Source organism: Lactuca sativa, chromosome 4 (genome assembly GCF_002870075.4).
Source record: "Lactuca sativa cultivar Salinas chromosome 4, Lsat_Salinas_v11, whole genome shotgun sequence".
NCBI lineage: Eukaryota > Viridiplantae > Streptophyta > Magnoliopsida > Asterales > Asteraceae > Lactuca > Lactuca sativa.
The window spans coordinates 82,434,454-82,449,341 of NC_056626.2; the positions used below are offsets into that span (position 1 = coordinate 82,434,454).

The 14,888-nt window shown below is 34.6% G+C and overlaps 1 protein-coding gene across 1 annotated transcript; it reads right to left on the bottom strand.

Annotated features, from left to right (window-relative positions):
* Window positions 1–4,759: 4,759 nt before the first annotated feature.
* Window positions 4,760–8,202, bottom strand: LOC111894970 (receptor-like protein 4). The gene is made up of 9 exons (XM_023891056.3): window positions 7,948–8,202; window positions 6,458–7,516; window positions 6,222–6,369; window positions 6,060–6,131; window positions 5,916–5,987; window positions 5,628–5,699; window positions 5,458–5,535; window positions 5,188–5,369; window positions 4,760–5,095 (listed from the first exon to the last, which is right to left on the bottom strand). The coding sequence occupies exons 1-9, from the start codon at window positions 8,012–8,014 to the stop codon at window positions 4,959–4,961; spliced, it is 1,887 nt and encodes a 628-aa protein (XP_023746824.1). The 5' UTR covers window positions 8,015–8,202; the 3' UTR covers window positions 4,760–4,958.
* Between the last annotated feature and the right edge of the window lie 6,686 nt (window positions 8,203–14,888).

Below are 14,888 nucleotides of genomic sequence, written 5' to 3' on the forward strand. Positions count from 1 at the left end.
TCATGAAGGAGTTTAAAACATGATTAATGGATAATGGGAAATTTTTGACAACTTTGACTTTTCTGTCAAAGTCAAACAATTAGTATGAAAATGAAAATTTATTGGTGTACATTTGATAGATGCTCAAAAGTGAGTTTGTACTCTTTTATTTCTATTGGTAGTGAGTTAGAAACACCAAGGAATGAAACGGATTAAGCTATTAAATTATTAACAAACAATTAGCTAAAAATGGGTATACTTGACTTTTGGTAAAATTCAAAAATAGGACAAGAAATGGAATTCCAAGTTTATGGCTAAGTAATTAGTAGAAGTTGGTTATTTGGGATAAGCTTGTAATATTACATAGGAGTGAGAACTTCAAATTACAAGCAAGCTGATTGAGACAGAAATGGAATGGAATCATAAATTCCATCCTTGATGAGTGGTAATGATTTGATGTGATCGTTCACACGGGAAGGCAATGGCTAAGTTGGCGAAAGGGTGATATGATGATCAAAGTGAGATGGTACAAGAAAGCGCGACCGAGACAACTTAGGAAGGGGCATGATAATGATGAGTCAGTATGATCTTTTGGGATCCTAAGGAGTTGGCGACTAAATGACAACGTTACCAAGTTTCAAGTGTGATAGTAACTGTGGAAGAAGGGTGTTCTGGTGACACCTGGACACTAGTAAAAGGCAAGCACTGGTGCATTAACATAATGCACTAGACTGGTAAGTGAAATCACGACAAGGAAAGAAGAATAGTGTAAGATACATGTAGGTATTTCTCGAGCCTAAGAGGAAGATAACCAAGATGAAGACTGCCTCGAAGCATGAAAATAAGGGAAATTAAAAGTGATGATGGCGAGTCTATGAGAGTACCTTACCCTAAAGTACTAGATTACCATGATGAACAGTTTAATGGGAGGAACTTTGAAAGCTCTACTTACAAGTTCTGTGATTTGTGATAAAAAGTTAAGTTTTGTAAAGAACGTGATGAGGGTGATAGAAGAAATAAGACACTAAGGTGTGAAAGCTTAACGATGAAGGAGCAGTATCTGGGAGGTGTTATATGATCGATAAAGTAAGAAGACGATTCCACATGATGGAATACCAAAGGATACAAATTGAACACCAAAAGAATTTATAGTGCTAATAAGGTGTGGACAAGAATGAACACTTGAAGATGAGATGCGTGCTGAATGGTGGATTGTTAGCTTGGCGTGGATTGATCGCCCTGATTTTCCCGACACTAAAGTTCACATGGCATCTTTCCTAACATCATCACCCAAAAACTCCCCTATCCATGAGCATCGAGAAAAGAATGAACGGATAGATGATCCATCTCACCCGTCACCACCACCATCGTCGACCGCTAACCCATCAATTATCAAGGAACATATTATTAGTGATTTGCAGAACGAGGCCGGTCAATTGAAAAATGAGGTTTGTGAATGTCGCAAGCAAATGCGGTCTCAGGAGGAGCGTTTAGTAGAGCATGGGGATACTTTATCCATGGTTCTAAAGCTTATCAATAAGACTCCTAAAGATGATGTTGGTACCTCGAAGGGGATGGAGGTACATTTTTAATTATTTCATCGTTTATGGTCGTTATGTTTTAGCATCGTTTACAAGTATACATTATTGAACCATACAGGGATACAACAATGGAAATGAGTTATGGGAGCATGATTATATCTTAAGCACCCCCGAAAAGTCGTTGAATGTCGGCCCTGAACATCCGCTGAATGTCGGCCCTGAGCAGCCGTCTATGGTTATTCACTCGTCGTATGTAAAAGAGATTCTGCAGGATGAATACAAAACACCGGTGCAAGCACCTTTTAGGTGTTCGAAACGCCAAAAATTTATGTTCATATGGTATAAGTGGCCATAGATACAAATGAAGAGGAAAGGTGCTACACGGCAACAACCAGTACCATTGGACAATCTTGTAGATCCTACCGCACACATTGTATATAAAGAACGGGATGGTTCGCTGTTTTTTTCTCATAATTATTTGACCGGTTTTGTTGCACTTGAGTTTTGGACACGGTTATATGCATATAGTCATGGAGTATGGTTGTCATGTGATGTAAGTAATATAATTATTTGTTTATTACATACTACACTTCTAATAATAATACTTATTTTAATACAAAATAATTAATTAGCAGCACATCTTGATGTAGATATCATTGCTGCTAGAGCGTAGAGCGGATGATGCTTGGTGGACGGTTATGTTGTCAACTTTCAACACTAGTACATACTACATATGACTAGAGTGACATGGCTGACGGATCTGTTTACCCAGCTTGGGTAGACTATGATACGGTATAATTTTGTTTGGATTACATTATCTAAGTATTTATATACTAATTAATTTTTTCTAACATTTTTTTTTGTAGCTTTACATCCCAATCAACATACAACCAACTTATTGGTTTTTGGGTTCTTTGGATTTGAATACATTCAAAATGACTATATACGATAGTCATTGGTAGGGCAGATACTGTTCAGAAAATGAGGGTTGATTTATAGGTATGACGACCTACATCTACAAACTGCTAGTGAGAGTTAACTACTGGGGTACCGAACCAAATCATTCAGTCCCACTTTAGAGCTTCAAGATGGCCCTGTAAAAGGCCTCTGATGTACCACTACAGATTGACAGTAGAGGGGATTGTGAGGTATTTTTGTGTTGGTTCCTAAAGGCGTTGATCACCAGGAAATCGATTTCTGTAGAGGGTAAAACCGGTCCATGAGCTTTGGTTCTCGAAAACGACTAGCGGTAATTTTTTGGGGTACAATGACAAAGATAATTTAAACATCGTATTTGTAATATGACCTAAAAACACATCATTTCTTTAGTTTATGTATTTATTAGTTGTTTATTGATTTTAATTGCATTTTATATTTGATCAAACCAAAATATATGCATTTTATAAAAGCAAAACTTATATATTATATAAAATCAAAATTTATTGTAAAAGAAAAACCACATGTTACACGCAAAAAAAAAAAAAAAAAAAAAAAAAAAAAAAAAAAAAAAAAAAAAAATTAGGAAACTGTATTCCGGAACGATGGTTCGGAACCGTACTCCGGAATTCTGGAGTGCTCTCCAAAACAATGTGTCCGGGGAACATGGTTATTTTAAAAAAAAATGGTAATTTATGTCAACTAGATCATTTGTAAGGGTTACATTACTCAATTTTCATAATATATTTCATAAGAGGAATTGCAAAATGAATAAAACGATGTAATTTCGGAAAATAAAAAATTCAAAAAGCCATATCGCAAAATATAAAGCATAAGTGTTCAAGAAAATAATTTTTTTAAGTTTATATATAATAGGAATATTCAACAAACCATTTTACAATAAAAATAAGCTTCATATAGACCAACTCTAAGGCTAAATCACCCCATTTTTTATGTAAAAAATCCCACTAAATTATTTTCAACTCCAATATTACATTAAAAATTAACACACACAAACATATTTTAATATTATAAATAATGCGTTTTTATTATTAAAAAAGGGATAAAAATAAATATGTTTAATATTATAATATCTATATATGTCAATTTAGTGGTGATGAATAGTTCCTAAGTATATTTTTTTTTGAAACGGCAAATTAACTAACCTACTCCTAAATAACCACCTATGTTTTTAGGAGAGACTTGAACCCATGACCTCTCCTATGAAAGGACCACTCCTTACCGCTAGGCCATTGGCCCTTTGATAGTTCCTAACTAAATTTGCTCCCCTAGCATTACACTAAAATGTCTGGCAGAGTACACAGGTCGTTAGAAGAATATGGCCTACAAAACACAAATTTACAGGTCCGTTTGGAATCGGGTTTAGATTTTACAAACGTAAAAATATAAAAATACTAAAAATAATTAAAAAAATAAAAATGTTATAAGCATCAAATGTCCATTTCTCAGTGTTTTTTTACAAAACCAATGGTTATCGATTGAATCTACTCTTAATTTTGGAATATTTTTTAGAAAAAAAATAAAAGAAACTTAACTTTGTACTAAATTTGATTCAAGCTTCTCATCATTTTTCTCAGGTCTTTTTTAATATATATATATATATATATATATATATATATATATATATATATATATATATATATATATATATATATATATATATATATATATATATATATATATATAATCTTTTGTCATGTGCGGACATGGATTCACTTTTGATCGTATGTGCAAAAAAGATGAATGTCATTTGTGTCCTCATCATCATGAAAAATAACCCTAAAATGTTTGATGAGCCCTGTGTAAAATTGTAATACTATCATGTTATATTTAACGAACCAATTGAAAAATTAGTTGTTAACTAAAACACAAATAGTTAAATAAAAAACTATTAGTTAGCGGAAAAATAACTAGTAAAAAATAATATTTAGTAAAACCAGCTGAAAGATATAAAATTATATAAAAAACATTTAAAAAAATATGTTTCTACAATTAATTAAAATGTATAGTTAAAAAATAAATTAAAATGTTAGATTATAAACTATTTTTTAGCTTACCAGACATAACAATTTTAAAAAAAAACTCGAAAAATAAATTAACTTATCAGCTAGATACGACATACATCAGTATTCTTTAAAGCAGGAAAAAAAAATAATAAAATTCAAAACAAATTTAAAAATTCAAGAATCGGTAATTGTTTGTTGCAGTAAAAAGTAAAAACTAGTAAATATGAGCATTTTATCAGTTTCCCAACAAAGGTTGTGGGCTTCCCTTTCCTTCCCTTACATAAGTTGGGTTGGCAATTAATGTGGACAAGATAAAGTGGTGATAATTTCACTTTTCACATATCACTCTTCGTTAAAAAAAAAACAATTTCCACTAACAAATAAAAATAATATACAATCAATCTATTAAAGTAATTGATTTTGTGTTTACTTAACAGTTAACACCCCATGTAAATTGTAATGTGTAATTAAACTATCAAGAAAGCAGGATTGGCCCATTTTCGGCTGCAGTCCTCGCATGTTCATGACCACCACCATTATTGTTATTATGTCTCGCTAATTGCACATCGCGTGAGAAATGAGTCCTTGCTTTTGCATAAGGAGCTCCTCTTGCTGTTTTTTTTTTTTTTTTTTTTTAAATAAAAAAACAGAAATCAAATTTATATTCCATTTTATAAAACTTACCTCAGTAAATAATTAATTACCTGCAATCTGCTGAGTCCGAAGAATATTCTGACGCCTTTTCCACCAACAAGTCAAACAAGTAGCGATCAATAGAAGCCCTGCGCATGCCCCTAATGCGATTCCGATCTTTGCTCCACCAGAAAGGTGGGGCCCACATGTTTGTAACCCAGGTATCCCACAAAGACCTTTGTTATCAGTAAAACTGTAAAATACCATATAACCCACAATTAGTAAATAAATAATTAAGTATTTTTTTAAAAAAAAATTTAAAGTTATTTATGAAAACATACTTGAAACTCGCTCTGTGTAAAAGCCTTCCTCCTAATGCAGCTGGGACTCTTCCTGATAGGGAGTTGCTATTCAAATTCCTAATTAAAGCAAATTTTGTTAAAAGTATAATTAATATGTTTTATATAATTGTATATTTATTGTTAGAGAAAAGAATCTTATTAATTCTTACAATATTCGAACTGATGTTAAACCTCCAAGGCTTTCAGGAATGGATCCATTAAACAAATTGTATGAAAGATCCCTGTTGTATATACAACAAAAATAATATCTTTTATTTAAGCATTTCATAACTTAAATATATATATATATATATATATATATATATATATATATATATATATATATATATATATATATATATATATATATATATATATATATATATATATATATATTATCAAACAAATCAAATACTCATTTTTCATATTTTATTCAAATGAGAATAAATTATACTCACAATACTTCAAGACTAGTAATTTTTCCAAGTGAAGAAGGAATCTCCCCCTGGATGCTATTTCCACTCAGGTTCCTTCAAATTCACAACAAAATTTACTGATTAATAAGACTTCATTTTTCACAGCAGATTAATCTTTCAACTTACATATTTTGTAGATGAGTGAGCTTAGATATGTCATCAGGTAAGAATCCTCTTAAACCTTGGTTATCAAGACCTCTGATATCACAATCAAAAATCAATTACAATTCAACATAATATATGCAGAAATCAGAATAAAACTAGAAAGATTTGATAAGAAAAACTTACAATCCATCAATGAACCATTTAATTTTAGCATTATCAAATTGACAATCTACTCCACTCCATGGATGCTGCTGTGGAACACAAGGATCACCATTCCAACTGAATCGAAGAGGAAGACCTAATGCACTTTTCAATTTCTGCAAAGCTTTTACTACAACATGAAGAAAGAATTTTCACTTCATAAGAAAAACCCTTTTTCAAAGCTTTTGAATTCAAACAAACAGTTTAAAAGTACTTACCTTCATCGATTGAAGTTTTGGCTTCAGCTCTAACAATTTCAAAGATCTCTATAGCATTGATTATGGTGTGAGTTCCTTTTACAAGTTGCAAAGTTATTGTCAAACTCCTCCCACTAACAGGGACTGTTGTGTTTATCACAATAGCACTGTTAATATCTCCACTCATTTTCACAATATCGATTTCTTGAAATATGTTATCACCATTTATGATGATGTCAAAAACTCGTTGTCCTTCTCCTGTGACTGAAGGATCAATCTCTGCAAAATGCAACCAAACTGAGTAATTCCTGTTTGGATCCACATCCATTGTGTATGTTAAATCAGGCTGATTATCAGTGCTAACAAGTGCTGTTTGATAAAGAGCTTCTGGATAATAGTTTGGTAGATTTGGGGATAACTTGATGCTATTTTTTGTGGTCAAAGGTTTATCAGAGTTTTGACCAAAAGTAGTGATTGAATTCCAGAATCTGTCTCCACCCCAGTGGTTTCCACTGTAATCCACATCAAATTTTGGATTTTTAGCACCACAACTGAGTCTTTTATGAGTTCTTAAGAGTGTTCCTCTACCCCAATCTGAACCAAAGTTATATGCATTGTTGCCAACTTGAAGAACTTCGATTGAAAGTACAGCTGGATCTCCATGACCAGTGCTGTGGAAGCAAATTGAAGCAGTTCCATCTTCAAGGAATACTAGAGCCTCAACGAAAGCTTGTTCATCATCATGGTTACTCCAACCTGATGATAGGGAGTAAACTAGGGTTCCTTCTACAGATACATCAAACAAAGGTTCGTTGTCAAAAGTGGGATCTTTGACCAATCCGAAGAAGACTCTAACTGAATAATGGCCATGAGGGACTCTCTCTATGTGGTAGCAATTTTCAGGACCCGAAGATAAGGGGAAATAGCGAAGTGTGGTGAGAGGAGGAGTGATGTAGCTTGGACGAGTTGCATTAGCGAGTATTCCTCCACTGTATCCGAAATCTCTGTACCAAAATGTATTTGTTGGTGGTGTGTGGACGTCGTTGCGAGCTCCGCAGCTTATTCTCAGAGCATATGGTGCTGCATTCATGGAAAGTCAAATAGTAGAGATTAGAATCAAAGCCAGTGTAATGTAATACAGAAGAAATTTATGTTTGTTTTGCTGTTTAACACAAAGCAATCCCAAATCTTTGACTCGGTTTTTTCAGCGAATTTGTTTGCTGGCCAATAAATGTTTAGTTGGAAATTGAAACTACCCAAACTTTACAATGATTCAAATCTCTCATCTGATCTCACCCTCACAATCTAACGATTACTGATAAGTTCCTAATTTGTTGATTCGCATCGGATACGACCAAATTTAGGCATAAAAGGCCAAAACGAATCGATCCAAAAGCTCAAAATTGGGACGAAATATACTAAACCTAGCAAAATTAGCATACAAACAAATAGCAAGAAGTTAGTGATTTATGACATGGAACTCCAAAGTAGAAGAATGTAATCAAGGAAACCTTGGTAAGAAGGTGTGAAAGCTGCTAGGCAAACAAGGAGGAAGATGAGCAGTGACACTGGCCTCATAATCGTCGTCTCTAATCCTTTTCCAATCTTGCACTTTGAAGGTTCTCTCTCTCAAACTCACTCTGTAATCTAAATCCTTTCCACTTTCAGAACCTTAAGCATCTAGGGAGATAATGGGTAGCCTCTGTAGAGAGAGAGAGAGAGAGAGAGAGAGAGAGAGAGAGAGAGAGTCTTGTAGACGTGACTGCAAATGAAGACAGGGATTTAATTAATATTCCCCCCTATAACATAAAATTTTAATTATTTTTATATTACAAGATTTAATGCGATTGATATAGTTAAAATACCATATTATTCATGGTGCAAAAGTTAAAACTTAAAATACACTTCATTTTAATTGTAATTTTGAAAATATATAATATAAAATACCATCTAATAGATTCTTGTGACATCGGTTTTTGCCTATTGGGTATATAATTTTCTCCTTTTTAATCTCAAAAATCAAAATAATGTATTTGATTAATAAGTAAATCATATATAATTGAATCTTAATGGCAAGATCGGGCAAGCGTCTTAAATTTCGGGTGCAATTATGTTTATCCTTACCCATTCATATAAATTACTATTAAATCATGGCGTATACATAGGGGTAAATGTAGTAAGGAGAGAGTGGGGGCACATGCCCCCAATGACTGAATTTTTTTTTTTTTTTTTTTACATGAGATGAGCACAAAATTGTATCCACTTTTCTTACTAATTCTTATGGTGCCCTCAACCACAAAATAGATGTGGCTTCCATAATGAGAAGATTGAGAAAAAATGCAGCATTTCTTGGCTTGCTACTAAAACATACGCAGAGAGAAAATAATGAAAAGGAAATAGCACAACTTCACAAAGCGAAAGAAGAAGGAAGTTGGGCAATTCTAAAGAGGAGAAGAGGAAGGGAAAAACTGTCATTTTCACATAACAGAAAAAAAAAATATGGGTATAAATAAAAGTCAAACCTTCAGTCTCTTATATTATAATCTCATTTTAAATTCTTTTATCTTCTCGAAAAATAACACATTAAACCCTTGAGTTTTCCCAACTATACTTGACCCATTTATATTTTGGTCCCTTATTTATGCTCTATATTTCACAATATATCACTTTTTAAATTCCTTTATTTTCACATACCTTGAAAAATAACACAGTAAACCTTGAATTTTCCCAATTATACTTGACCCATTTAAGCATTCTAAAACTTAATTTAAGTTTTTTATAACATTTAACTACCCTTAAATATTTTAAATTTCAAATAAACGGTTTGACCAAACCCGAAAAACTATAATCGGTTTGACCGATCTGAAAAATTATTTGATAAATAACTTGTGTCCCCAACATATGTAAATCTTGGATGCCATTGCTCACTCATAGGATAAACGAAACAATTATGGGGCATGTATAAAATTAACCTAAATTCGTTATTGTCTATTTAACATCCCCAATTGATTCACTGGTTTGATTCCTTAAGATCTAACATTCTTTGTATTTTTTTGCTTTTGAGTCCCACAAAACTTATAAATTATAATGAATATTCATATAAGATATAAGATATATTACAATAATCTATAATAATAAATATACTAGTATATTTATAAGGGTTAGGGTCAGACGCAAGATTTCATACTAGGTGTGGCACGGACAAAAAAAATAGTAGTTGCACAATAATAAGAAAAAATTCAAAAGCTTTTACACTGCATACACGGAAGTCAGACGTTGTCAACCACCCCTAACAAGGGTGCACTAGTTATGCACTATTTGGCGAAAGATGGTGGCGGTACCGCCCGACTTCAACAATACAAGGGGTGGTCAGGTTCTCAATCCTCTTTACTATCTGTTCAACGACTAGTTTTTTTATTTAATTTCTATTTTATTACCTATATAAACCACGATTAACCACTTCCAAAACTATACAAACATTCTACATTATCTCCAATTTCATTCCAACTCCCTTTTTTCTTTTTACCCAAATAGTTTCTTCTGATAATTCTCATTCATATGTGTGCAACAAATATGTTGATAAAATTAATCCCTTTCTCTACTCATCTTAATTAGAATCATCAAATAACTAAAAAGTTGTGGCGCCAGTGAGTTACACTAGCGATCTTCAAGATATTGCAACACTGACCTAATTGTTCTCTACCGATCACCAGTATTCAATGAGTAAGTGTTTGGAAAATCACCAAAACGTTCATTCCATTTAAAATGAAGAAGAATGAAAGCATGAGTATTAACTTACAAACGGAATATATCTACGTTGTACAACTTTTCTAAAATCATTTGTGCATATAACTACCAATAAAAAGAACCAGTTCAAGGTTGTATAATGAGTAACAAGGAAGGACGTGGAACATGATTTTGGTGTACAAAAAAGTCTTTGGGGGCATAACAAGACTCCATGCACATTCTACGTATTAAGACATGTGTAAATGTATAATGTAAGCTTGCCCTATATTACACAATATGATATTGATAGATGAATATGTTGTTATATGGTTAGAACATGATATCGATCTCCCCAATGAGGAAGAAGTACATACATATATGATTCTATAATTGCACGGCTTAGAAACCCACCACCGACTTCAATCAGATCTTGTTGATCACATTGAACATGTTTACATACCTTATTTGAATAACTAAGTTTTATTTAATTATCATCTTAGGATTATAATAATCTCTTTTAAGTTTTAAATTTCCATTTGGCGCCATCTGGGTGTGTACTCAGAGTTACACAACCTCAAAACGACCCTCGACAGCGGCAATGACAGGAAAGGCACCTGCCGGGGGGGGGGGGGGGGGGGGGGGGACGAGCACACTCAAATCAATGTCATCGCTCGATGGCACAAAACCATCTGCCTCAGACGGACAAGCCACCACTCACACGACAGAAGCCACAACAAGCACAAACGGCAATCACGACACATTAACCTGAATTCAGGCGCTCATCAACCTGAATGTCGACTAAGGGCACCACTACGATATCATCTGCAAAACATTTCCGCAACTAAGAGACATGAAAATTGTTGTGTATCTGGCTAAGTTTGAAAGGTAAATCCAATCCGTACACAACTTTTCCCTCCCAGGGGATAACCCTGAAATGACCAATGAATTTGGGGCCCAACTTGGCCCACTTCCTGAACTTGATGACACCCTTCCAAGGTGAAACCTTTAAAAGCATAAAATATACAAACTGAAACTCGAGCTCTGAACGTCTTCGATCATCATAAATCTTCTGGCGATTCTACATGGTCTGCAACCAATCATACATCTTTTGTATCAACTCAGTAGTCTTGAGTACTACCTCAGTACTCCCCATAACTCGATGTCTGACCTCACCCCAACAAATAAGGGTTTGTCACTTCATCCCGTTATAACATCTGTAATTTAAGGATCAACTTTGGGTATAAATCTCCTTTTTGAAATTGGACACGGCGTGTTGGAGGCACCAACACAACGTGTTGCCTCCTGGAACATGGCGTGTTGGTCGTTGGATATGAAACCCTAATTTTCGGGTTTTTCTCCATATTTAAAGGAAAGTGGAGACTAGGGTTTGTTCACCCTCATCCCCCATCATCCCCTAAGTCCTGAGGAAACCATAATCATTTTTCCCTCTCATTGGTGAGTTAGTATGGTGTTTTTGGAGCCAAAGAAGGAAGAAGTTGGAAGAAGAAAGAAAGATCCAGAAAGCAAGTCCCTCATCCTTTAGCTTGGCTTTCTTCTAGACCTTTGTAAGTGTCCAAGATCCGATTTTTATCATTCTATGTTGCTAGATCTTGAGTTTTGTCCCTTTTGCTTCTTGTTCTTGAAAGTTGGAATGGTTAGATATCATAAAGTTTGCAACTTTATGAATCTCCAAGTCAAGGTGACCTTGTAGAGTATTGGATCTGGCTTATAGATGAGTTTTGATGCCATGCATAAAGATTAGTTCATAATCCCCTTTGTTGACCTAATTTGGGTTCAAGACATGCATTGGACATGCATGTATATAAAGCACCGACCTTTGGGATGGTTTTAGTGCTAGAACCTCTTCTGGAAAGTATTGGGCTTCAACTTTATGGATTAAGAGCTTATTGGTTAAGTCCTTGCATCTTCTAGCCTTGTAGATGGGTTTTGGACCCTTTGGAGTAGTCCCAGAGGATAAAGTTGGAAACTTTATCCTTTTTAGTATCATTTTGGTCCAGATCTGAGCTTTGGAGCTCTGGGAATCGAAGGAAGCAGCTTAATGGATTAAGCTGCTGGAACTCTGGAAAACACGGTGTGTTTGCAAGACAAAACGACATGTTGGCTAGGGTTTTCCCGACTGGTTGGATGTGGGAGGAACACGACGTGTTTGTAAGTCAACACAGCGTGTTGGGGTCAACATGGATTGTTGACTTTGACTTTTGACTTTGACCAAGTTTGAACTTAAGGGTATTTTGGGTATTTGGTATTTTTGGGATTATGATGGATATTAGTCACTTGGATGGATATGTATTAGTTGGAGCTGAGATTCTCAGTTGCGGATCAGATCGAGATGTGAGTTTTCTTCACTGTACTTTCGGGTTAAAGGAACCAAGGCCGACCCATTGGTTTGATGACCTGATATTCGTTGATATGCTGAGTATGGAATAAATATGCATGCTAGTTTGATATGCTGGTTCGGTAGATCTGTAGGATTACCTATGACATTGTTTGTATGATTATCAATATATGTTATTATTTGTATATGTCGGTGCATTGGGGTGGGTTGAGGTTGTACTGCTCCGTACGGTAGCCAACAAACCCTAGAGCAATCCAAATATGAGTTGAGGGTCGCGAAGGGCATACCAGACTGATACTGAGGGCTCATTAGCATTCCAGATATGAACTGAGGGTCAGGTAGGGCATGCCATAGTCATACTGAGGGCTCAGTAGCATTCCAGATACGAGTTGAGGACCGATTGGTATGCCAGACTCGTACTGAGAGCTAAACATTTGTATGCAAGTCTAGTGATTGATTGGGCTAGGGAGCAAGCCAGACATAAGTTGTGGGCCCCCGGGGGGTAAGCCAAACTTATGTTGTGGGCTCAAGAGCAAGCCAAATATGAGTTGTGGGCCTGATAGGCTAGCCAGATTCATATTATAGGCTCGATAGGCAAGCCAGACTCATACTTTGGGTTCAGGGGTAATCCAATCTTTTAGTTGTGGACCTATCGTATACTATTATTATATGTGTGCTATTTGTTTGGGGGTTGGTACTTTGAGGGAACTCACTAAGCTTCGTGCTTATAGTTTTGGTTTATGGTTTTCAGGTACTTTAGTGGACCATGGCAAGGTGAAGGCGCGATCATACACATCCTCGTGCTTTTGGAACTTATGACTTCTGGGAAAACTCTAATAATGGAAATGTTTTGAAAACTATGTTGTAAACGATTATGATTTTAAAAAAATGTTTTGGAAACAATGGATTTTTTGTAATTTTTTGGGATGTTACAAGTTGGTATCAGAGCCTTGGTTTGAGTGAATTGGAGGAACACTTGTGTGAATCCAGTCTCAAACTAAGGAAAAAGGGTTTAAAACAATTTTCAAATGGTTTTCAAAATAATCAAAGAGGATACGATGTGTACGGTCAGCCGGAGCCAGTAAGTAGACCCCAAATTACCACATAGTTATTTGAGATTATGTTATGACATGTTGGAACACCATGCTAGTGATAGTCTAGTGATCTTGCATGACAGAATTTCTTGATTATATGATGCTTGATAGCCTAGGGTCTTCCTTATATGAAATTGACATCATTATCTATGTATCATAGTTATACATAACTAAGATTCTATAGCTTGAGAATGTTTGGTTTAGCCTTATTTCTTGTTCTTATTTGATGAAGGGCTTAGGGTAGAATCGAGTATTCGACTGTCTATAGGATCCAATGTTACGTATGATTAACATACACGAGTGCTGTAGGGTTGGTGGAAGTTTCATGAGTGGGTGCAGTTCATGGCGGGCCAGCGTGAGGGCATGGCGAAGGTACATCCAAGATTCTGGGAAATATATATTGAAGATTTCGTATGAGGACCCGTCTGATTTTATTGTGTCTTAGTGCCAGTCGACTTCACTACTCGAATGTTGCTTGCTTTGTGCTTTGTGGAACTCTTAAGTGATGGGAGTTAGCTACTAAGTGAATATGTCAAGTCACATGTGACAGGGGTTAGATAATCTCTGAGTAATGGATTTGACCCTATTGTGCAGCTCTCGTTTGAGTCTAACCGTTGTAGGGAAGAGTCTTTTATTCGAAGGATTATTTGAGCTTTATTTCATGTGATTGTATTTATGAAGTAGGTGACTGACATTATGGAGAGTTCTTCAACAACTGACGGTAATGGGAGGTAGAAAACCTAGGAAAGCCTAGGGAATGCTTTGATGAATTTTGTTGAGCTGTTAAGCGATCATGTGGAGTGTCGGTTTGAGAGGGTGACTTATTGTTAAAAATTTGCTTGAGATGTTTTGTTTTCAGTGATGATTATATATTATTATGGGTCTAATATTGTGTATCTTACTAAGCTTTTAGCCTAACATACTATTTTGATATATGTCTAGGCTAACAATAAGCAAAGTAACTTAAGATTAAAGACAATAAGAATTTGATTGATATATATATATATATATATATATATATATATATATATATATATATATATATATATATATATATATATATTTTGAAGATTTATATGTTTACAATCGTATTGAGCATATGCTTATGGATTTAGTACATTTATGTATATGCTTATGTTTTCATATTATCGATTGAGCATCCATCAAGGATTTTTGAAAAAATATTTGGTTTTAAAAAATGTTAAACTATGGACATGTTTTGGCAAAACTAATAGGAAGCTGGTAGCTAGGAGATGATAGTTGCAAACTTTTATTT

What these genes read in the sequence shown, in the direction of transcription:
- LOC111894970 (XM_023891056.3), bottom strand. Translation starts at nt 8,014, where the DNA reads ATGAGGCCAGTGTCACTGCTCATCTTCCTCCTTGTTTGCCTAGCAGCT. An exon ending in TTTCACACCTTCTTACCAAG is followed by an intron (nt 7,517 to 7,947) that starts GTTTCCTTGATT and finishes CCATGAATGCAG; the next exon opens with CACCATATGCTCTGAGAATA. An exon ending in AAATGGTTCATTGATGGATT is followed by an intron (nt 6,132 to 6,221) that starts GTAAGTTTTTCT and finishes TTGTGATATCAG; the next exon opens with AGGTCTTGATAACCAAGGTT.